General features: G+C 58.1%; 1 protein-coding gene across 1 annotated transcript in view; it reads right to left on the bottom strand.

Annotated features, from left to right (window-relative positions):
* RUNX3 (RUNX family transcription factor 3) overlaps positions 1-23,237 on the bottom strand; it is a gene marked incomplete at both ends in the record, with an annotated part of 60,285 nt that overhangs the window by 1,794 nt on the left and 35,254 nt on the right. Inside the window, 3 exons of the mRNA XM_081088364.1 lie at positions 3,860-4,018; positions 13,578-13,682; positions 22,196-22,352. Coding sequence (XP_080944490.1) covers positions 3,860-4,018; positions 13,578-13,682; positions 22,196-22,352 — 421 coding nt within the window. The remainder of the gene's footprint in view (positions 1-3,859; positions 4,019-13,577; positions 13,683-22,195; positions 22,353-23,237) is intronic.

The following is a 23,237-nucleotide window of genomic DNA, read 5'->3' as shown; positions in this document are numbered from 1 at the left end:
TCTGGGATGGGGCTAACTCCCTCGGCAGGAAGACCGAGACCCAGAGAAGGTGAGGCACGAGCCTGAGGGCCACACAGAGCACCGGACCCGCACAAACCCGGGTTCCAGTCCTGAGCCCCCGTGTGGGTCTGAGAGGCAGCTGTCCCGTCGCTGAGGCAGCACAGCACAGCACAAAGGCGAACTGTGTGGCCTCTGACACTTACTTGCTGTGTGTCCTTGGGCAAGTCACTTAACCTCTCTGTGTGTCAACCTTCCCACATAAAAAATGGAGACAGTGACAGACCCTAGAATTAAATTAGTTAATGCATGTACAGTGCTCAGACTGGGCACAGAGGGGAGGCCTGAGGAGGGTTGGCGCCGCTGCAGCGGCTGTGACAGTCTTGCGCTGGGCTTCCGGGACACCCATTCAGGGCTCTGCAGAGGGATCCCCTGACCCTGAGCCTTCCGTACGTCCTGGCCAAGGGGTGACTCTGGCAGCAGTGGGGGATAGATGAGCCCCCAGCAGTGGGGGGTGGGTGAGCCCCCAGCAGTGGGGAGGCAGGCGAGCCCCCAGCAGTTGGGGGTGGGTGAGCCCCCAGCAGTGGGGAGGCAGGCGAGCCCCCAGCAGTGGGGAGGCAGGCGAGCCCCCAGCAGTGGGGGGTGGGTGAGCCCCCAGCAGTGGGGAGGCAGGCGAGCCCCCAGCAGTGGGGAGGGGAGGTGGGAGAGTCCCCAGCAGTGGGAGGGGGTGGGTGAGCCCCCAGTAGTGGGGAGGGGGTAGGGGAGCCCCCAGCAGTGGGGAGGGGGTGAGTCCCCAGCAGTGGGGAGGGGGTGAGTCCCCAGCAGTGGGGAGGGGGTGAGTCCCCAGCAGTGGGGAGGGGGTGAGTCCCCAGCAGTGGGGAGGCAGGCGAGCCCCCAGCAGTGGGGGGTGGGTGAGCCCCCAGCAGTGGGGAGGCAGGCGAGCCCCCAGCAGTGGGGGGTGGGTGAGCCCTCAGCAGTGGGGAGGGGGGGAGTGCCCAGCAGTGGGGAGGTGGGTGAGTCCCCAGCAGTGGGGAGGGGGTGAGTCCCCAGCAGTGGTCTTGAGGAAAAGTCTGTCTGGGCCCAACCCCTCTATGCCACCCCACCAAAGAGGATTCAGGGAGACCAGCCTCTGCCCCTGGGCAGCTCCAGGTTGGCACTGCCCCTGTGCCTGAGGCGTGGCTGAGCACCGACAGCTGCAGGTGCCCTCAGCTCTCCTGCTTCTCAGATCTGCCTGAGGTGCTGTGACCTCAGGTGAGACCTGGAGGTTCTCTGGGCTCTGGGCTCGCGCTGATCCTCGCTGTGGGTCAGAATGGAATGGTGCTCCCTGCTGAAGGTGGGGGGCTTGGGGGGCAGGGGTCCTCCTGGAATGTCTGGCACCCTCCCTACTGGGCTCCTTGGCTGGTCAGTGCTGCCTTGAAACCTAAGGGGCCAGAGGTGCCTGGCTCCCCACTCTCAGGACCCCAGAGGTCTCGTTGGCATTGCCTGGCACTCCAAACACAGCCAAGCACGAGGCTGACCCTTCTGCTCTGAGCCCAGGAAGTGAGTGCTGTCCACTGACAGGAACCCCACTCTCAAAGTGAAAGACCCCAAACAGGGACCCCAGGATGAGACAGCAGGGCTGCGGCCCGGAAACAGGCTGGGCAAGGTGGACCTGGTCCGGTGTGTGTGGCCCTTGGCGCTCACATGGGCTCCGGGCTCTGAGCAGGGCCTGCCCAGACGGCCCCTGTCCCCTCCTGCCCGCCCCCCCCCACCCCCCAGGGTGGTGGGGAAGTATCTGCCCTTGGGACCCCTGAGGCTCCTGCCCCCCCAGCCCCTCCCAGCCCAGTAGCCCCAGGAAACCGGAGCTGGCTGGCTGTCGAGCAGCCAATCCCAACACTGGAAGGAAATGTTTATTTTCTTCTCCAAATTGCCCCAGCTGCTGTGTGGTGGCTGAATGAGCCCTTTGAGCTGTTAGAAGCCCCCATTGTGGGCGGCCACAGCTGGGGGGGCCTGGGGCTGGGGTATGGAGGGGATGGGGCCTCGGCACTGCTTGCCAGTGACCAAAGCCGGGGGTCAAAGCTATTAACAGGCACCAAGAAAAGTGGTGGTGGGGTGTCCTGAGGGGATCCCCAGGATGGAGTGTGAAGGCAGAGGCTGGCCCCACCAGACGGGGAGGGCCGGTGAGAGGGCCCGAAACCCGGCCCTGCCAACACGCCTCTGAGGCAGGCACCTCCTTCTTCCCATTCTGCAGGTGAGAAAACTGAGCTCAGAGAGGTGAAGTGACTAGCCTAGGGACACACAGCCAGTGCCTGGCAGAGGCAGAGTCCCAAGCCCGGCCCATCTGATTGCAAAGTTCACACTCCTTCCCTGTCCTGGTTGTCAAGAGCCCTTCCGCTCACGCCAAAGGGGCCGGGCCTGGGAGGGGCGGCCTGGCTGGGTTGAAGGGCCACATCGGCGGCCTGAGCCCAGTGCTGTGGGTGGTCAGGGAGGGGCGGGGGAGCCCTGCCTCGGGTGCAGCAGAAGGGGAAGGACTGGGTCAGCTGCATCCACACAGGCCCCACCTCTCCTCCCAGCCTCAGCGTGGAGGCAGGAGCTCTACCTGCTGCCTGGCTAGACCCGGCCCTTTGGGGCTGGACAGAGGGTGGGGAGCCTAAGGCACCGATTCCCCAGCCATGTCCACATAGCTGTGGGAGCTGCTGGACAGGAAGGCTCTATTCACCCCCACCTGCTGGATTCCGGGGCCCCCTGGCTGGGCCCCAACACCCCACTGGGCCCCAGCTCTGGCCCTGGCAGGGTAAGGCCTGGAGTGTTAGGCTACTGCACCCCGACAGATGTTGAGGGAGACAGGAGCACAGCCAGCTTCCGGGCAGGGGTGGGCATGAGCCCCAGTGCAGAGCACCTCCCACTGCCTCTTGAGGTCAGGCCTCCGCCCTGCAGCACCACACCCCGCCCTTCCTTCCCGGCCCCAGAGCTGCCGAGTATCTCAAACTCGCTAGCCCTGAGGCTCGGAGCAGCTGGACCTGGGGCCCTCCCCACCTCCCCAAGGCCCAGCTTCTCAGGCCAGACGGGAGGGCCTTCTCTTTATGCTCCGGGGCTACGTCAAGTCTGCCACCATCACCGATCTGCCAAGTGGGTTCTAACCAGGCGACGGCCAGCCCTCCTGCCTCCGTTCAGTACCGCCACTGCGTGCCACTGTGCACACGGCCTCCCGTGCCCAGCCCACTGCTGAAAGGGCCTGGAGAAGAGTGACTATGCATCATCCAGGCGTTTACTGAGCACCTGCTACGTGCCAGGCACTGTCTGCTCGGAAGTCCTGCCTGAGATCTAGCTCGGAGGGTGCCTGCTGCATCCACCAGGCAGTGGGGATAGAGACCCCTTTAGGGGCCTCGGCCCAGAGGCCTTTCTCCTTTCTGTTTGGTAGGGTCCCTGGGCCACGGGACCCTTCCCAGGAGATGCTGTGTATCTCTCCAGGGCTGCAACGTCCCTTACCGTTCACAAACTTTGAGGGCAGTAACAGCGCTTGAACGTCACCCCAGCCTTGGGCAGAGGCACCCCACTCTCCAATGAGAAAGCTGAGCTTGGAGGGAGGTGTCTCCAGCAGGGACACATGTGCCACAGGCTCCTTGGACAAGTCATACCCCAATTTTAAAGGGTGCACTAGGAGCGTAACCCCATTGCCCCAGGGATTCCGAGCTGATCCTGGGGCCAGGCACCGCATGGCAGGTGGTGGGAGTCGATAAATGTGGGCTGTGCGAATGCACGCAGGGCCTGGCCAGGCCCGGGCCGGAGCACCCGGGCAGTGAACGGCCTCCGGACGGGCTCTTGGCCTGGAGCCCCAGGACCACGTCCAGGTCCTGGCCCCCCTCCCCCCGCCTGTCCGTACCTTGGATGGGGGTCTGGGCCTGGCTGTTGAAGTGGCTTGTGGTGCTGAGCGAGCCGCGGGGGCTGGGCATGCTCGGGGTCACCCGCATGCGCACCCGGTCCAGGTCGCCGAAGCGGTCGGGGAACGCCTTGGTCTGGTCCTCCAGCTTCTGCCGGTGCCCTGCAGAGCAAGGGGAGCCCGTCAGCAGCTGGTCCCCGAGCGTCTCGGGGAGACAGAAATGCCTCTTCCGCCGGGATGTTCTCCCCGAGGTCTCAGCTCGGGCTTCTGCACGGGACCCTCAGTCTAGCAACCTCCTCCTCGGGTTCTCCACGGACTTTCTGCAGAAAACGGCCCTGGGTGCTGCCCCGGGGCGGCCACAAGGGCCTACCTGCCTTCTTGAGCAGGCTACCCGTTCTCATACCTCACCCTCCACAGCACACTGTCTGGCAGGAGGGGACACGGAGACCACAGGCATGGGCAAGGGACTCCAGCAGGCTCCCGTGGGGATCAGGAAGACAACCAGGAGAGCTGCCATCTTCTGCCTCCCAGCGCCCCAGGCCCCACCCCACCCCTGGGATGAGACTGTCCCTCCATCCCGCCCTGAGCCACTCGGGACCCACAGGCCTTCTCCTGTCAGGCCTCAGACAGAAGGGAATGATCGCCAGGACACGGAGCAAAGGCCGTGGGTGCTTCTGACGGGAAGGTGGGGACAGGGACCAGAGCGCCTGGCCTGGGGCACGGCACCTGGAGGAAGTGCCAGCATTTCCCGTCACCTTCTCCCATGGCCCACACAGGAGGAGCCCAGCCTCTGCTCCCAGGCCCGAGGGTGCTGCAGGCTCAAGGTGGCCATGCCCCGCCTCGTGCAGCCAGCAGAGCCTCCCCCAGGGTCCTCGGAAGACATGGAGCTTACAGGGGCCACACACACACACACACACACACACACCCCACTCTTCAATGACTCACTTTACATTTCACAAGCAGCACACGAGCATCTACAAAAATAAAAGCATTGCAGACAGGGCTGTGGCTCCTGGGGGCCCCCCTAAGCCCCTCCCCAGAAGTCCGCGTGTGGGGTCTTTCCTTCCAGCCTCTGTTTCACACGCATGGCAACACAGAGCAAGTTTCTTGTGGAACTTTCCTGAGTGGGCTCAGCCTGGCCGTGCCACTCTGTAATCTGCCTTTCTAGGAGCGCACCCTGGAGCTCCGCCTCAGTTTTTTGTCCTGTGAAATGGGGAGGATAAGCCAGCCCCAAGACAACAGCAGAGCTCCCACGGGGAGCCGAGGAGGGCTGCCCGCTATGCCAGTGGGTGTCCCTTGAGCCCGCTGCTCACATTCACTGGGCACTGAGTTTACTCAGCCCATCTTCTCAGGCGGACGGACACTCAGGTAGTTTCCAAACCTCCTGCATGATCCCCGCACGTGCGATACTCCCAGGCACGCCCTGTTCACACCGTGTTTCGGGGGTTTGTCCAGGCAGAGGGCTGAGCATTCCCGGGCTCTGCTGCTCAGCCCGCCAGGAGGCTGCCCATCCTGCTCCAGCGACGCCGGGGGAGGGGGCCAGGCAGGCTGGGGGCCCTTTCTCCTTTCACAGGCAAGAGAAACTGTGGCTCACGGAGGTCACAGAGTGAGGGAGGGGGACGGAGCCCCCGGATCCCCTGGAAAAGAATGAGGGGAGGAGCCCAGGGAGAGGGCAAGGCCTGCCTGAGTGCTTAGGGCTGCAGTGATGCGCGGAACTTTCTAGACCAACAGGGAGAGAAGAAGAGAGTAGGTGGGAGTTAAAACAGAATCCTCACCGTCCTTCCTGAGGCCTGGAAAATGGCATCTTTGGGGGAAAGTGCCGACCACCGTTGAGAATGAGGGGCGAGAGTCAGAGGCTAGCAAGGGGCCTCGCTGCTGGTTTCCAAAACGGGGGTGCAATGGGTTCCAGGACCCCAGGCCCTGAGCTCTCTACACACCCCTGCCGCACGCTCACAGGACCTCTGAGAGCCCGCAGAAACGGAGCAGGAGTCCTGGGAGCCACCCTGGGCTTAGCAAGACGCCAAGAGCCAGGGAACCCACTTCCTCCTCCTCCGAGGCCCCAGGCCTGGAGCCCAGGGGACACTCGGCAGCTGGAATGAAACCGCTCGGCCTCCAGGCAGGGCCCCGCTGCTGCCTCCTAGGACCCTTGGTAACAACGGGACAGTATGGTTGGGGGTGAGCTCAGCGGGAGCCAGGGCCCAGAATGCAGATGCCTAGGGGGGCTGGCAAGTCAGGTAACCGAGGCACAGGGGATGGGTGGGGACGGGGGCAGACCAGAGAGGATGTGCCTTGTAAGGGGGGTAGTCACCATCAAGTACAGCTGACTGGTGCTCCGATGGTGTGTGTGTGGGGGGTGGGGGGTGGGGGAGGGGGATATGGGCTCAGTGTTGCCAGAGCTTCTGAAACCGTAAACCTGTTTTTATAGGAAATCTCCCATATTTTATATGTTGGCAATTAATTCAAATACTGAATCAAAAAAGCGCCAAACTGATCACTTTGTAGGATGTGTCCTGCCCAAGGGCTGCCAGCTTGTGCCCTCCAAGTTTAAAGCTTCATTATCTGGTTAGTAGAGAAGGCTCAGCCACCAAGAATGGTTAACGTGGTTTCCAGGCGAGTGCCGAAGGGCCCGGCCTCAGCCCTGGGGGAAAGAGACGCCGAAGATGGCAGCCGCGAAGTGGACAACTGGGGGACGAACGGATTCAGAACCATCTCAAGGCAGGAAGCGGCGGGCGGGCCTGGAGGCCGCAGGCTGACCTGACAGCAGTGGGTGCACAGGATCCGGGTGTCTCAGCCACACGCTTGACGTGAGCCAATGGGGCTACACAGAAGCTGGTGCAAAACCTCAGGCCTTGTTATGATCCTCACGGGCGAATGAAGCTCCGCTTCTGAGTCACACTGTGTCCCAGGTGTTTACAGTTAAGCTGTGGCCCAGCAGGAGGAGGGCGGGGTTCACAGCAGGCCGGGGTTCGAGGCTGGGCCCTGCTGCTTGCAGCCTGGTGGCCTCACTAAAGTCACACTCCCTTCCCCCCACCCCGAGCCACAGCGTCCCCATCATGACACCCTCCCGGGCTGTGGCGCTGGCCAAACAAGTTCTGTGAACGCTCCCCACCCACACGGGCCCCGCATCGCGCCTGGAACTTCTATCCCCCCCGCCCGCCCCCGCCCCCCCTGCTCGTTCCAAGGGAGGCAGGGTGATCGCCCCCATGTTAGAACAGGACACCAAGGCCGGGTAAGTCGCGTCTCTGTGTCTGGGACACAACGCCAGGACAGCAGAGCCAGCCCTGTCGTCCAGAGCCCAAGAACTTCAAGTGCTCTTTCCCTTGACACTTTCCCTTCTGCTCCCATTGTACAGATGGGGCCACTGAGACCTCACGGCGAGACCGGTGCTCCGTGCTTGGTCTGGGATAGAAACCAGGTACTCTGGCCCCCGAGCGCATGTTCCCACCATGCGTGTTCTGCCCTCACATCGGGCAGACTTGCTGGAGGAGGGGATGTTAGCAGCGCGTTGGGAATGGCTTCCTTGCTGCTGCAGACGGCTGCAGGGCGGGGCCGAGGGAAGCCGAGGCTCCGCATGGCCAGGGTGCCGGAGCGTCTCAGCGCCGCGGGCCGGGCCTTCATGTTGGGAGCAGAAGGAACGTCCGGTGCCCCAGGGAAGGAGATGGGGCTGCGGAGCAGAGCTCTTTCATGTGGCTGCCCACAGTGGGAGCGGGCGGGCCCTCTCGCGGTGCCTCCGTCTCCCCTGCACAGGCTGCTCACGGAGCCCGCTGGCTCGGGAAGTCTCTGACTTAAGATTGCAGGGATCAGCCGCTGGCCAGACTGGGACCCCAGAATGGAGAAGGCAGGGTTGCTTGCTCCAGGGCCCACCTACCACCACCTCCTGCTGCTGCCACCGTGCCGGGGTTTCTCGAGTTTTCTCTGCCTCCACAGCTCAGGACAGGCCCGGCCAGGAATGCGTTGGGGCCAGGAGTCCTTTGGGGCTCAGCCCAGGAGCTGCTCCTCCAGGAAGGCCTCCTTCCGGCAGGAGCCCCAGCCCCTCTGCAGGCCGGGAGCAGTGGCCAGCGGTGGACGGGAAGAGCAGCGTGCTTCCTCCACGCCCGTGTCTGAGCAGGTGACACTGCATCGTCCCACCCGGAGGTCTACCACTGCCCCTATTTAAGGTGAGAAACAGCCTGGAGAAGGCCAGTGACGCTTCAGGGCCCACGGACACACCTCCCACCTTCTCTTCCTGGAGCCCACCCTGCAGGAAAGGAGCCTGGGCTGTGAAGGGGTTCCCGCAGGCCCGGGAGGTTGGGCCTGGGGAGAAGATGACAGTATCAGTGGACTTTCTCAGGAGCTGACAGGCTGGCTCCAGTCACGCCCTGCTCTATCCCTCCCAGTCCCTCTTCCCTCCCGGGACTCAGTTTCCACACCTATAAAATGGTCATCTCCAGAGAGTGAGGAGGAGCTGAGGACAGAGCCCAGGACTGAAAAGTAGAGCACTCTGTGGGGAGGACAGGGAGCACTCGGCACCCAGGACTGGCTCAGGCTGCCTGTCGGCCTCCAGAAGCTGGGCTCAAACCCCTGACAGGCCCTCCAGCGTCACCAAGCCTGTGTGCTGCTATGCGAGACTGCCACGGTCACCCCATTTTGCAGATGGGAAAGTGGAGGCACGTGGTCAAGGTCAAACCTAGAAAGGTCAGCACATTGCATGTAACTTGGCTGCTAAGGTCGTGGCCTCCCGAGACCTCCAAGAGAAGGAGAGGGGGGTTGCCTGGCATTGAGGTGCGACTGGCAAGAGGCCAGCTCAGTGTCCTGTCTTGGCGGCACCGAGGGGGCCAGGAGGCCAACAAAGGCAGAGGGCAGGGAGCAGAGGAGCAGGGTCATCTGTGGGGAACAATGTGGGCACCCGGATGAAGCCACTCGGCCGCCTGGCCAGGCTCTGGTGCGGCCACAACCCAGACACAGCAGCCACTGTCTGCCCAGCCGAGGGGTGGGGCACCCAGGCCCTAGGCCCGCTCTGCGGCCTGTCAGGAGATTTACACCCGACTCTTAACAACCGCATGGAATCGCAGGCGGGTGCTGGGCCCCGGGTGGTCTGCCGTGAATCGGCCCCCTGTGAGCAGATGAAAGCCGGTTGGTGGCTGGCGGGGGGCCAGCGGGCAGGGAGGCAAGCTGCTCCTTCCCAGGCCTGCCACTGGGGCTTCCAGCGGCCTGGGCTTGATTAGGGAGCCAGGGAGGTCTAAGGTTAACCCCTTCCCTCCTGCTGGCACACTCCCCTGGGGATCGGGGGGTCCGGGGACTGGGGCCAGGAGCTGTTGGCTCTCCTCACCTGGGGCATCCCTCCGCCTCCCCACACCTGGAGCTGAGGACAAAACCGGCAGCTTTACCTCTTCCCGCCCATGCTGCCCGGAGCCTCGGCAGCCACAGTGACTGCTCACCTCCTCCGGGCCCTGCTCAAATATCGCCTCTTCAGGAGGTCGCCCCGTCCCCCACCCTGCCATGTCTCATCCCCACACGCTGCCCGCTCACCCCTGACTTTCTTTTCTTACAGGACTTCATGTTACCTGAAATTAAATCAGCTAATCATTCGTTTACTTCACTTATTCCATAAGTGTTTATCAAGCACCTACGAAGTGTTCATTTCTGTATTCCAGGGTCTATACCAGCCGTGGGCAAACTATGGCCCATGGGCCGGATCTGGCCCGTTTGAAATGAATAAAACTAAAAAAAAAAAAGACCGTACCCTTTTATGTAATGATGTTTACTTTGAATTTATATTAGTTCACACAAACACTCCATCCATGCTTTTGTTCCGGCCCTCTGGTCCAGTTTAAGAACCCATTGTGGCCCTCGAGTCAAAAACTTTGCCCACCCCTGGTCTATACCAAGTGCCTGACAAAGCAGAGGAAACACCTCACCCTGTGGAACGTATGCACGAGTGGGGGAGACGAGAAAGCAAGAAAAGAGATGAGTGGACTACACAGCTTCATAGAAGGTGCTCGAGCTCAAATGGAAGCCGGAGGTATAAGGGGGTTTGGGGGGATTGCTGTGCCTGTGATTTGAAACAGGGCGATCAGCAAAGGGCTCTCTGCAAAGTTTGCGGAAAGACTTCAGGGAGGGAAGGAGTGAGCCATGAATCTGGGGGTGCCCGGGGGGTGTTCCAGGTAGAGGGAATAGCAGTGCAAAGGCCCTGAGGCAGGAGTGAGACTACCCACTTCGAAGACCAGCCAGGAGGCCAGTGTGGGGAGAGTGAGGAGGAAGGCGTCTGAGAGGAAGACAGAGGAGTAATGGGCACAGATCAGGTGGGGCCTCGTTGCCATGGTGATAACGGAGCTGTTTACCATCTCTCCCCACCCCTGTGTGTGAGACCCATCTGCTGGGTTCACTGAGGTGTCCTAGCTTCTAGAACAGTGCCTCCTCACGGGAGGTGCCTAGGAAAATATTGGTTGAAATCCTTCCATGTACATTTTTGGGAAGGGCCCACAGGCAAGATGCCAGGGCTGCCCTCTCTTAGCCACGGGCGGGATTAAGAACCTGGGTCCTACCCTTTCAGGTACCAGCACCTGCTAAGCCTGGAAGACGTGGAGCGCGCAGTCCCCAAACTGTGGTCCACGAGAGTTGCCAGGCGCCGTCCTGCCTCCTGCCCAGATCCTGGATCCCGCTCAGCCACCTTCCTTGTAACAAGCCCCCAGCGACTGTGAGGGACACCAGTATCGAGAACCTCAGAAACCAAGGCCACACAGGCAGGAAGCCACCAAGCCAGCCTTCCAGCCCAGCCGGCCACCTGGCTGCAGCTGGGGCACGCTCTGCAGGGCACTGGAGGGGAACGACCCAGCCACAGAACCCACAGCGGCCTCAGAGATCTGCAGGCTCCACTCCTTGGCTCCCTGGACCAGCTCCTACTCCCCTCCCACTCCACCACGGGGGCACAAAGCAGGAGAAAGGCCCAGAAAGAAAATCCCGACATAAACCATGAGGGCTCCTGAACACTTCCTGCAGGAGGGCAGCTGTAAGCTGGATTAATGCCCACAAGAACTCCCCAGAGGAGATGCTAACATCGCCCCCATTTTACAGACGCGCACATGAAGGTGGGAAGGCCCTTCTAAGTGACTTGCTGGCCTGAGCCCCGGGCTGGAGCCCTGGGTGCACCTTGAGCAAGCGGCTTTGCCTCCTGGCCTGTCTCTTCCTGGGGCCATTAAGGATCAGTTAACCGAGGCTTTGCCCAGGGCCTGGCACTCGGGGGGGCTGGATGACCAGCCGTGGGGAAACTGAGGCCCAGAAGGTCACAGGCAGAAGGCCAGGCTGGGACTGGAACCCAGGGTGCTGGGGAGACCTGACCTGAGGGCTGGGCCAGGGACAGGGGCAGGGGAGGAGGGCAGCAGGTCCTCGGGATGGAAGACCTGGAGAACGGCCTGCCTGCCCCCATGCCCATGGCTGCTCTTTCCTATAAATGAGCTTTTGCTAAGGTTTTATTTGAACAAGTCACTTTAAAACCACGGATCTGGCCTGTGCCACGGCCCAGAGAGGGGCGCCATCTGCCTCAGGTCACGCAGCAAGCCTGGCCTCTCACTCCAGCTTATCTCCAGGCCTGGCTTTCCCTTCTCGCTGCCTCTTCCTGTGCCACCCACTCCCCCACCAGCTCACTCCAAGAAGGGGCTGTCTCAGGTGTGGGGGACCCCAGGAGAGACGAGCAGGCAGGGGGAGGCCAAGTCTTCACCCTCCTCCAGGGGCCTCAGTGGGGGCCGGTGGGCAGCTCTGGGCTGGGCGGGCTGAACGTGGAGGGCTCTGAGGGATTCCAGGTGCTGCCCGGCCCCTGGGAACCTTCCCACCAGGCTCCACGCCCCGGCTAACATGCCTCTCCACACTGGGTGCTCACTGCTTTGTGCCGCATCAGTCACACTGAGCCCAATTGTGGCTTCCGTCCATCCTGATTCTGCCCCTGAGACTCAGAGTAGAATATCACCTCCTTCGACAGAAACTTAGACCTCTATTACCATGGCCTGGGGTTCCAGCAGCCACCCTAATGGTGGTGGTGATGGGGGCCCAGGGAGACGGCCCAGAGCCAGAGATAACAGAACAGAATCCAGTGACTCACAAGGAGCCTCCCTCTGCTGCCGCCTGTGGGCACAGACCTCCAGGCCTGCAGGGTGGGGGTATTCTCCCGCTTCCCGGAGGAGGCAGCGGATGCCCAGAGAGGTCTGCAACTTGCCCAAGGTCCCCCAGCCAGGGAAACTGGCTTAGACTCTGCTGTCTGCACAAAGGCCTGTGACACACAGGGCTTGCCCGCCTTTATCACCTGGCGATGCTGGGGAGTCACTGACCCAGCTCACCGCTGACAAAACTGATGCCAAAAAGGAGACATGACTTGCTGGAGCTATGAAGCCCAAGGCCAGGGCACGGACACACCCATGTCCAATCCTAGCAGGAATCTGACCAGACCCAGTGCCTGCTGGGAGCTGCCTGCCTGTGGGCCTGATGACCACGTCTGACAGCTCAGGGGGAGGCCGCAGGAGGGAGTCCTGAGAGGCGGGAGAGAACTCTTCCAGGGCCAGCTCTGAGCCTTCCCCGGATGGGCCATGCCCGATTCCCAGGAACGGAGGCCCGGGGCCAGGCCTGGGCGCCCTCCCTGACCACGCCCTGGTAGTCACACTCCCGTTGTGAGCCTTGGGCACGGGGAGACCAGGAGCTTGTCCTCCTGCCAGGCTTACACCCTCCTGAGCTGGGATCAAAGGCTGTCTCTAGGATCCTGGACGCCTCCCCGCCTCCCCGCCTCCCGGAAGCTAAGACAGTGTGAGGCCCCAGCCAGGACCTCCATGTCCCCAGGCCTGAATTCTCTCCTCACTGGGACTGGGTGACCCTGGGCTCTGGTAGCACGAGGATCTCACATGAGACAATAAATGCGAGAGGGTTGCCTAAACTGCAAGGGGCCACAATTACAAAGAAAGACAAGGACAGGGTAGCTCTCAGTGCACCAGCGAGCGTGTGCTAGTGAGGGGCAGTCCAGACAAGAGCTCTGCTCAGAGCTCAGGAGCAGCCAGTCCAGAGATGGCCAGCTGGCTCTCTGCTTCCTTCGTTCACTCATCCATCCCCTCACTCACTCACTCACTCCTCCATCCAGTGACCACGGCCTCTGGCCCACTCCGTGGCCGCCGCTCCAGTTCCCTCATCTGACTCTGCAAACCCCAGGCCCTTCAGCAGAAGCAATGAAACACAAACTCTCTTTGATGCTAAAATGCATGGACAAGGGCCCCCGACACACAGCAGGTGCTCGATAAATATCTGCAGAATCAAATTTGCATTCCTGACCTTGACACTGGGCCCAGGGGTCAGCCTGCCCGGCCCCTGGGCGACCTGAGTACGTCACAGACTCAGATTCAAAGAAAGAGTTTCCAAGGAGGGGACCCGGCCTCCTTCAGCCACTGGTGGAGGAAGGTGGGTGGAGCAGAGCACACCGGCCCGGCCTCCAGCCCCATGCAAGTCCATACTCCCCAGAGGCTCCCAACGGCGGTCACCCCATGGGAGAGGGTCCGCTGATCCTGTTATCTCCCTGTCCTAGCCTCCTCACTGGCCTCCCGAAGTCCAGGCCAAGCACAGAGGGTTTGGGGGTGCAGAGCAGAGACCACATCCCCGCCCCCCGGAGTGCTCCCAGAACCCAGTGCCATCTGTCTGACCTCGGCTGCTGCCCTTCTCCCTTTGGACCCTCCTTCCCCCTCCCAGGGGACTCAGTGGCTCGGACACTTACGTCTGGGCTCCCGGGGTCCATCCACAGTCACCTTGATGGCTCGGTGGTAGGTGGCCACTTGGGTGGGGTTGGTGAACACGGTGATGGTCAGTGTGAAACTCTTCCCTGGGGGGAGTGGGGAAAAGGCAGGAGGTTGGTACCTGGAGCCACTCACAACACGTTGGTCCCCCCAAGAAGCCCCCTAACCTTCCAGAAGGGGCAGATCACTCTCCTTTGAACCTGGGCAGAAGTCGGGGCTCTGGGTGAAGTTCAAACTGCTGGGGTTGGCATTCAAGGCTCCAGGAGGTCTGGCACCAACTTTATTTTTCCTCCACCTCCCTGCTCTGCTCAGGCTGCCCTGGCGTATCCCTGTTTCTTATCCTGTTTGTGTTCCTTCTATGCAGAGACCCCTGTGATTTGGGGGTGGGGAGCAAGGATGGAGAGATTATATGTGTGTGTGTGTGTATGTATGTATGCGTGTGTGTATGTATGAATGTGTGTGTGTGTATGTATGTATGTGTGTGTGTGTGTGTATATTTCCCCCCGAAAGTAATTAATGATTTTTATAGAGAATTATGAGAACATAAAAGATATAAAAAAGAAGAAAATGCCCATAATCCCACTAGCCAGACATAAACACTGTTACAGCTTGGGTGTTTTCTCCTCCGGTCCTTTTTGTGTGGGTAAGCACATTAAAAAGTTGCAGTGATTCCAATATATATACATCTATTTTGTACCCTGCTTTGTTTTTCATCTAACATCACATCATCAGCACTTTCCCGTGTCATTACAAATTCTTCAGAAACTTCATTTTTAATGGCTGCAAAAATATTTCAACTCATAGGAGCCTCATCTTTTATTCATTCATCTCCTCGCTCTTCGGCATTACCCTGCTGCCGATTTCTTACGGTGTGTGCGGCTGGGGCTGGACAAGGGCTGATTTGGGAGCTGCAGACATTTCATTTGGAGACACAACTGTTATTTCCAGGGCTCTGTTCTATTTTTAAATAGGCATTTGGCTCCAAAGTCTCCATTCAAAATTCCTGAGAGGGGAAAAAACTTTTACAATAATTTATTTTTTTTACCATTTGAAATAAAACGAAAATGACCTTCTGCTTATAAGAGTCTTTGTCTGCCTCTCTGCTGACTTCCTCAGCATGGATTCCAATAAGTGGCGCGCGAGTCCATCGGAGCAGAGGGCTGGGACGTACTTAGGGGCCGCGATCACTCCAGAGATGGGATGGCTCTCCAGAGAGCCACTGTGACGGGTGTGAGGCCGCGAGTCACCCTGGCGCCATCGGCACCGTCTATTGAGGTGGAAGATCTTTTAAATGCTCCTGACTGAACTAGACTTTTTTCTAATACTAGTGAGAATGAAGCTTTTTATATGTTTATTATCCGTCCTAACCCAACACAAATGATGGCTTTGTGTTCTTTTATGATTTCGTACTGAGGTTTTAGTGCCTTTAAAACATCATTCTGTAGTCCTAGCCGGTTTGGCTCAGTGGATAGAGCGGTTGTCTTGGGGACTGAAGGGTCCCGGGTTCGATTCCGGTCAAGGGCACGCACCTTGTTTGCAGGCCCCGGCCCTGGTTGGGGCTCGTGCAGGAGGCAACACCTTGATGAGTTTCTCTCACACAGATATTTCTCTCTGTCTTTCCCTCTCTCTTCCACTCTCTCCAAAAATCAATGGAAAAATATCCCTGGGTGAGGGTGTAACAAACAAAAAGCCATCCCTCCTTAATGAGCTCGTTAACACCCTCCTGTCCTATCTGTGGCGATCAGCTGCCCTGTTCGCTGGCCTGCACGTTTCCCTCTCTGGTTCTGAGCTGGTTTGCGTTTTCATTTCTTTCTCTGGTCTGTGGTGGCTCCTATGGGTTTTATGTTTAGGCAGGTTGCCCTGGGTAACGGGGCCGATAAAGGCTTGCCTCTGATGAACTGTGTTCTCTTTACTTCCTACATCTAATTCTTTGATTCTTCGGGGGATGACTGCTCCATAAGGTATAAGGGAAGGATTTTTCCTCAAAGGGCAACCCCCGTTTTCCCAGCACCTCCCTGGAATGCGAGCACCCCCTGCCTGCCTGCTCTCCGTTACCATCAAAACCTCCACACACATGAGACTGGAGGATGTGGGGGAGCTTCGCCTCTGTCTGAGCACCCCTATCTCTGGACCCCGGTTACAGGCTTGGAGACGCCCCAGGGGCAGGGTCATTGGCCCGGGGTACCTGTGTCCCCCAGGGCTGCCCGAACGGACCCCTCTGCTGTCCCTGTGCCCCCAACGGCTCTCCAAGGCCGGCGGGCGGGTGGGTTTGACAGCCCACCTCACAGGTGGGGGATGAAAACTCAGAGAGACTGACAGCCTACAGTCCTCTTTGCATGGCCCTGTCTCAGTGCTTCTGAGTGCTTCTAGGCCGATACAGGAGACTCCAGACCAAGGTCACCTGCCAGGCCGCTGGGGCCACACCCAGGGGCCCACGGGCTCTCAGACATCAGGGCTGGGAGGATGGGGCTCAAGTACAAGTGACTGGACCTGGAAAGCACGGGCCCCTCTGGGAGCATGTTCCTGAGCCAGCCGGCTAAAGGCAGCGAGGCAAATGCCCCAGTGGTCCCCGCCCCTGGAGCCCCGGGTCAGAGGGACACACGGCCCCTCACTCTCAGACCACAGGGGCACTTTCCGTGATTCCTGAAAACAGGACGTGCAGGAGGGCTAGGGAAATGACAGGCAGGTGGGCTCAGGCTCCCTGCCCACTCTTTCCAGGGGACCCCCCTACTGCTCTCCCTCACTCTGAAGTCATTTCCCTCCTGGGCACCCCTGCCCCAACCAGCCAGGCACTCTCTGGGGGCCCCTGGGCCTCTCTGTGTATCACTTCCTTGGTGCACAGGGCACCAAGTGATGAGGAGGTTAGGTGGACAGCGGCCAGGGGGCTGCCAGGCAGGTGGGGCCCAAGCCCCTGAAAACCCCCCTTTTATCACCTCACCTCCCTCACTGAGAAGTCACATGCTCAGTGAGGCCTGCCCTGCTCATTTTCTCTAAAGCAGGAGTCTTTAACTTGACTTGTGCAGCCTCCTCTAGAACTGAGTGTGCCCGAGAACTGGGATAGGAAAGAAAAAGACAGGCCACTGTATTGTCCCTAACCTCGAAATGAAATTTAGCATCTCTCTCGAGGCTGAACATAAGCAACAAGCCACAAAGCATCACAGAAGTCCCCGTGACCTTGTCACACAGACGTCACAGGTATTTACATATCACATTACAGACGCTGCAGATTCCTCTAAATAGCTCCTACGCTCGTCACAACTTCAAAATCATGGTCGTCACTGCTAGATCTTATTACTTAATATGCTAACAAAGTGGGCACATCTATCACAATTTTAAAAGACAGCTCGCTAACTATGTTTTAACATAATTGGTTCCCAATGTCATCTTTTATATTTTATTTTGTTCCTTGAAAAACATTATCCTGAGACTGTCAACGGGGTCCACAGGGTGAAAAAAGACGAAGAAGCTCAACCAGAAGCGTTACAAACCTCCCCTTGCTCCCTGACTGAATTCCCCCAAATGCTTACTACTTCTCACAATTCATCTACTTAGTTATCTCGTCTCCCAGTATTAGACTGTGAGCTCCCTGGAGACCAGAATTTTTGTGCTTTTCATGGCTGTTTCCCAAGCCCCTAGGACAGCATCTGGCATGTAGTAGGTGCTCAATAAATGTTTGTTAAAGGAATGAAGGGCGGAGATGACTGCTCCCATTTTATAGATGAGAAAACTGAGGCAGAAAGGCAATGAGGAGACCAGGTCACACAGTCTCCAGGCAGAGCCCAGGGCGGTTAGAATATGAGGGAGCCAGCCCCTCTACACAGATACTAAGGGCCTGCTGTGAGAAGCCCCTCTCCCCATCAGGCAGCAACCCACAGGACACCCGAGGTCACCAGCCCTCCTGGACAGCTTCCTCTCAGTTTCCAGGCCTGGCACTAACCCTCCCAGGCACTCCCAGAGAGGCGGGAGGGGGCAGGGAGAAAGGGAGAGGCTGGGACCTGGGAGCAAGAGTGGGAGGGCAGAGCAGGTAGCAGGTAACAAGAGACAGGGACCCCTTGAACCAGGGGGTGAGGAAAAGCTGTCTCCCTGAGTGGCCCTCACCCCTCTCTGTGCCTAGCAGCAAACCCACCCATCATCTCTCTTCTCCTCTTGGAGGAGGAAGCTGAGAAAATCAAGGAAGTGGACAACGTTGTGATGGAACCCCGGGCAAACTTGCAACCAGCCAGGAGTCTAGGAATTGTAAATCGAGGCACTCCAAGGGCTGGTGATTGGAGGGGGAGCAGTCCTCGTCTGGAAATAGCCGTGCCTAGGGGCTCGGAGTGGCCCCAGACATCCCAGAAGCACCTGTGGCCCTGAACCAATCAGCACACACGGCTGGGTCTGGCAGTGTGACCTTGGGCAAGTCCCCGTCCCCGTCCCTCTCAGCCAGGGTCCCTGTGGGAGGTGTCCCTACCACAGGGCTCATGGGTCGCGGAAGGGGACCCGTCTCGGGAACCTCTGGGTTTCTCAGAGGCCAAGAAGCCATCTATCTCCTCCCCACCAGTGGTCCCCCTATGCCTGCAGCTCACACCTTTCACCCAAATCTCTCTCCACACACTACGGCCGGGTCTTTTTAACCAGTTAACGACAGTTTGGGAACTAAAGCTCTTTTCACTTCCCGTGGTTGGCAAACTGCGGCTCGCGAGCCACATGTGGCTCTTTGGCTCCTTCAGTGTGGCTCTTCCACAAAATACCATGTGCGGGTGCACACATACAGTGCGACTGAAACTTCATGGCCCATGTGCAGAAGTCGGTATTTTGTGGAAGAGCCACACTGAAGGGGCCAAAGAGCCACATGTGGCTCGTGAGCCAAGGTTTGCCGAGCCACAGTTTGCCGACCACTGACCTAGGCCCATGGCCGCCTCCTAGAGGGCTTTTTGGGGATTGTGGTGTGTGATTCTCAAGAGGTGGGATTGCTTTGGGGGGAGGGGGGGAGATGTCCAGCACTGCACAGGGCTGTGAAATAGTCATACTTTCTGTGCATGAAAAACTTGCTGATAAAGATGATCTGAGCCATGAACTGAACTGAATTTTGCATAAAACAAGGTAAATTTTTTTGTACACTTTTAACGTCTACTGAATTTCCCAGGAGGAAAGACAGTCTTAAAAAAAAATGTGTTCAGAACTTTACCAAGAATTGTTCACAAGTTCAGAAAATCATGTCAGTGACGGCAGAGCGGGGCTCAGACTTTGAGTCATGTACACCTCGCCGCCAGTCACAGGCCACCTACCAGAGGCGGAAGCGCCCATCCATCAGACGCTGTGGTCTCGCCCAACATTTACATATTCAAATAGATATTTTATTATAAACCACTTTCCCCATTTTTTATTAGGGCTGTGGAATTCTATAGGCTTTGGAACTGCGTAGGTAGGTGGGTGACATTAGCTACATTTCACTGTGAGATGGTAAAGGGCGTTACCGTTATTGAAGGGGCGCTGCGTCTGGGAGGGTGAGGACCTGGGCCTTAATCACTGCAACAGACACCGATGGCTCGGTTTCCTTCCCTCCCTGCTCCTGCTTCACACCTTCCGCCTAAGCAGGAGAGCTCTGTGCTGCCGGTGTGTGCATGTCTTTCCTGGAAAGGTATCTATCTTCCTGGAATTAAGACAGAGTCAAGGAATGAAAGGCAAGGAAACAAGCAGGAGTTTCCATCTGGCTCCTTGGCCCTGGCAGAGGCCGGAGAGCCAGGGAAAGGCTCCGGGTCCCCAAACCTGGACCCACTCCTGAAATGGCCCAAACCGTCCGTGTCAATCACTGACTTGTTCTCTCCGAGGGAATTTCCCACTGGGCAGGATGGGCAGAGCCTACGACGCGAGAGGCTGCTCGCCACAGGAGCCCTTCGCCCTCCTTCCTCAGCCACCCGCCTCCACTTCTCCCACTCAAGAATTCACACGTTCTGGGTTTCCCCCACCCCCGCCCAAACCGCACCGAATCAGAGAATCAGTGACTGTCACCACTCAAAGGGACTTCAAAGATCTCTTCTAGTCCCAGGCATTTGAAGTAACAAAATCTCTATCATGTATCCAGCTCGCAATAGTTGCCAATGGGGACACTTGTACCAAGTTCCTTAGCCCTGACAAAATCCCATGGGGTAGGTACCAGTATGATGCCCATTTTACAGATGCGGAAACTGAGGCACAGAGAGATTAAGCCATTTGCTCAATGTCATCCAGCAAGTCACCGGTGGAGCTGGGGCTTAATGTTTTAGAGCCCAGGTGGTTGAATACCATGAGCCTCGCAGGCCTAGAAGTCCTGTGGACTTCTACAGGCATCAGAACCTCAACTGAGGCCTTTTCCTGCTTCCCAGGACCATCGAGACAGGGGAGAGGAGCGCAGCCTCCTGCACCTATTTTCGGGAGCCACAATCCAGCCTCCGCTGTGCCTGCTCTAAGAGTGGGCTGCCCAGCAGGCCCTATGGGTGGGCACAGGTCTGTGGGCATAAATGCCACAAGGAAATCATTTTCTTTTCTTTTTTTAATATATTTTTTTATTGATTTCAGAGAGGAAGGGAGAGGGAGAGAGAGACAGAAACATCAATGATGAGAGAGAACCATTGATCGGCTGCCTCCTGCACGCCCCACACTGGGGATCGAGCCTGCAACCTGGGCATGTGCCCCTGGTCGGAATCGAACCTGGGACCCTTCAGTCCACAGGCAGACGCTCTATCCACTGAGCCAAACCAGCTAGGGCAGTGGTCAGCAAACTGCGGCTTGCGAGCCACATGCGGCTCTTTGGCCCCTTGAGTGTGGCTCTTCCTAAGCCTTAGGAGTACCCTAATTAAGTTAATAACAATGTACCTACCTATATAGTTTAAGTATAAAAATATAGCTCTCAAAAGAAATTTCAATCATTGTACTGTTGATATTTGGCTCCGTTGACTAATGAGTTTGCCGACCACTGAGCCAGGGCAAGGAAATCATTTTCAGCAACAGAATGGCCAGGCAAGGTCTCGGGTAACTCAGAGAATCATCATCTCTTCTCTTTCTATAATGCACCTCCTAGAAGAGGGGGTGCGATGCCATGTTCCTGGTGCCGTGCCGGGCCCCAGGGACTAAGCTTCCCTTCTGCCTGCCCCCTCGGGGATGCAGCTCTAGCAGGCTCCCTCTCTATCACCGCCACCTGGGCTGACAGACGGGGCCACCGCCCCACAGCCGAGCTGCATCTGAGCAAGCCTCCGCCAGGCAGTGGCAGCTAGCGACTCTCCACTCTGGGCGGGGGCTGGGATTAAGTTGCAAAGGGCTTGAGATATTGGGGATGACAAAAGGGGCTTGGAGACTAATTAGGAGCAGCAATGAAAGCTTAATTCATAAAAGCAAACATTTTCCATCCATCAACCTGCAACCAGTTAAGGGCAACGTTTGAAAGAAATCTGTGCATGGGGAAGGGAGCCAACAGGAACAGGAAATGTTTGAAAGAATGTAAACTATTTCGGTTTCATGAAAAGTAACAAGTAAACAGTTATTACATGCAAATAATGCCCTGGTTTTAATTAATGCTGAAAAGTCAAAATATGTTTGACATTTGTATGTATACACTGAACGGCTGAAGAGGAAAAAATGGTGCCCAGATGCCCACTTCCGAGCAGGGCTGGCGGCTCAGAGGGAGCTAAAACCTTGCAAAGGTCTTGCTTATTGGTGATGAAAAGTACAATTCTGCCTCGGCCTCTGTGGAGGCTGGGGCCAGAGGGAACCTAGCTTACTTTCTTAACGAAGCTGGAGGGGCAGGCCAGGTGCTCAGGGAAGGGCACTCCCCAATTTTCAGCAGGCTGGTCTTAAAGGGCCAGCGAGCCCTCAAGTCTCCATCCCCCCCCCCCCCCCCCCCCCCCCCCCCCCCCCCCCCCGGCAGGGTTTCTAGGACTTCTGCATCCAGAAGTGGTGATGGGTTTCAGGTCCTCCTACTCAACAGCCCCTGGTGGCAGCCGCAGCTGTGCCTGATCCTGCCTTCCTTCATACTGCCCCGGGGGTAGGTCAGGCAGGTAGGCTGGCACATCGCCCTTGACTCTGGGGCGGGAGATGGCAGCCTTTGAGCTGTGCTTTCCAGTATTCAGCATCCTGTACTGCATTTGTTTCTTTTCTAAACCACGTTAAGGCTCAAAGGGCTGGGGAAATTGTGGCTTTGGGAGACCACAGCTGCGGAGAGGCAGCCCCAAAGTGTGGGGGAGATTCTGCCCCAGTGGGGAGAGTGGCTGGGGTGCCGGGTCCCCGAAGACCAAGGATCTGTCCTCTAAACCGCCTGCCGAAAAGACTTAGAAGGCCCTTTTTTGAGCCTGTTCCTCTTCCCCCAGCAGCTTTTGTGAGATCAGTGCCCTTAATCAGGAAAGGGGAGGCATGGCGGGCTCCAGGAGTTAGGAAGCCCCAGAGACTGGGGGGGAAATGGCAGCTTTTCCCCTCACATCTTCAGGGGGGTCCGTAATACCCTAAGGGGTTGCAAACTGCTGTTTTAGACCGAACTGGGCATGGACCTGTTTCTGGGGCTCCCACGGGAACCTCTCATTCTCAGCTTCCTTCCCCCCAATCTTTGCTACGGCCAGTGCTGGGCTGGCGCAGTCTCCCTCCCACTCACCTCGCCCACTGCGGCCCACGAAGCGAAGGTCGTTGAACCTGGCCACCTGGTTCTTCATGACGGCAGAGGCATTGCGCAGTTCGGCAGAGTAGTTCTCATCGTTGCCCGCCATCACCGTCACCACCGTGCCATCTGGCACATCCCCCAGTGCCACCACCTGAGGGCATGGGGCAGGGGGACAGCTTAGAAAGGTAGCGGGAGGCCAGGGAAAGGGGGGGGGGAGGGGCTGGGGCAGGCAGCTCCCCTAGGTCCCAGGCGCACTGCGGATTTCTCAAATGCGGAGTGGAGAGGAGGCTTACGAACAATAGAGACCTCTCCCTCCCCCTCCCCCCAAAACAAAAAGATCTCCACCTTCCGAACCAAAATCCTAGATAAACTGGTGAAGCCATGCCCCGGAAAGCATCCCTTCCATCCATTAAGCCTAAGGGAGAGCTGGGCACCAGCTCAGTCACTGCGACGTAGGACGCAGCTTCCTTCTTCCTTTTGCTTGTGAGCAAAAGAGGAATCAACACTGCCTCTAGCAACCCAGTCTCTAACGTTAAAAAAACAGTATCAACAACAATAATTAGGAGACTCAAATAATGCAAGAGCCGTTTGGGGGTATGATGCTTGCCCTGAAATGTGGCCTCAGCCCAGTGTGTCGGCCTCTGCGTAGCCTGAATTCGTTATGCAGGGAAAATGCAAAACAAGCTGTCCTTTTGAGAGGGTCTGTCCAGAAAACCCCTTTAAAGCGCCAGAGGGGCTTTTGATAGCAGGAGGATGCACCTGCTGGGAATTGCGGGGTGGGGGTGGAGGTGCCCCCTAAAATGTCTCCCCCAAGCCTCACCCCTCGGAGCTCGGAGAGGCAGATGCCTTTTGAAAAGGAATCAGGCTGCAGACACAGTCACAGCCATGTATCTGAACGTGGCCACCGCGTGCAGGGACGAGGGATCCAGATGGTAAAAATTTCAAGGAGAAAATGTTTGGGGTCTGATTAAAAAGGCCAGATTTCCTGTCAACATCCTGTCTTCTTTTAATTTCAAAGATTCCTTTTAAGCTCCAA

This window comes from Myotis nattereri (genome assembly GCF_964212035.1).
Source record: "Myotis nattereri genome assembly, chromosome: 3".
In the NCBI taxonomy this organism is placed as follows: Eukaryota; Metazoa; Chordata; class Mammalia; order Chiroptera; family Vespertilionidae; genus Myotis; species Myotis nattereri.
Note: the sequence above shows the minus strand (reverse complement) of the source record. Positions and strands in the feature narration are given on the sequence as shown.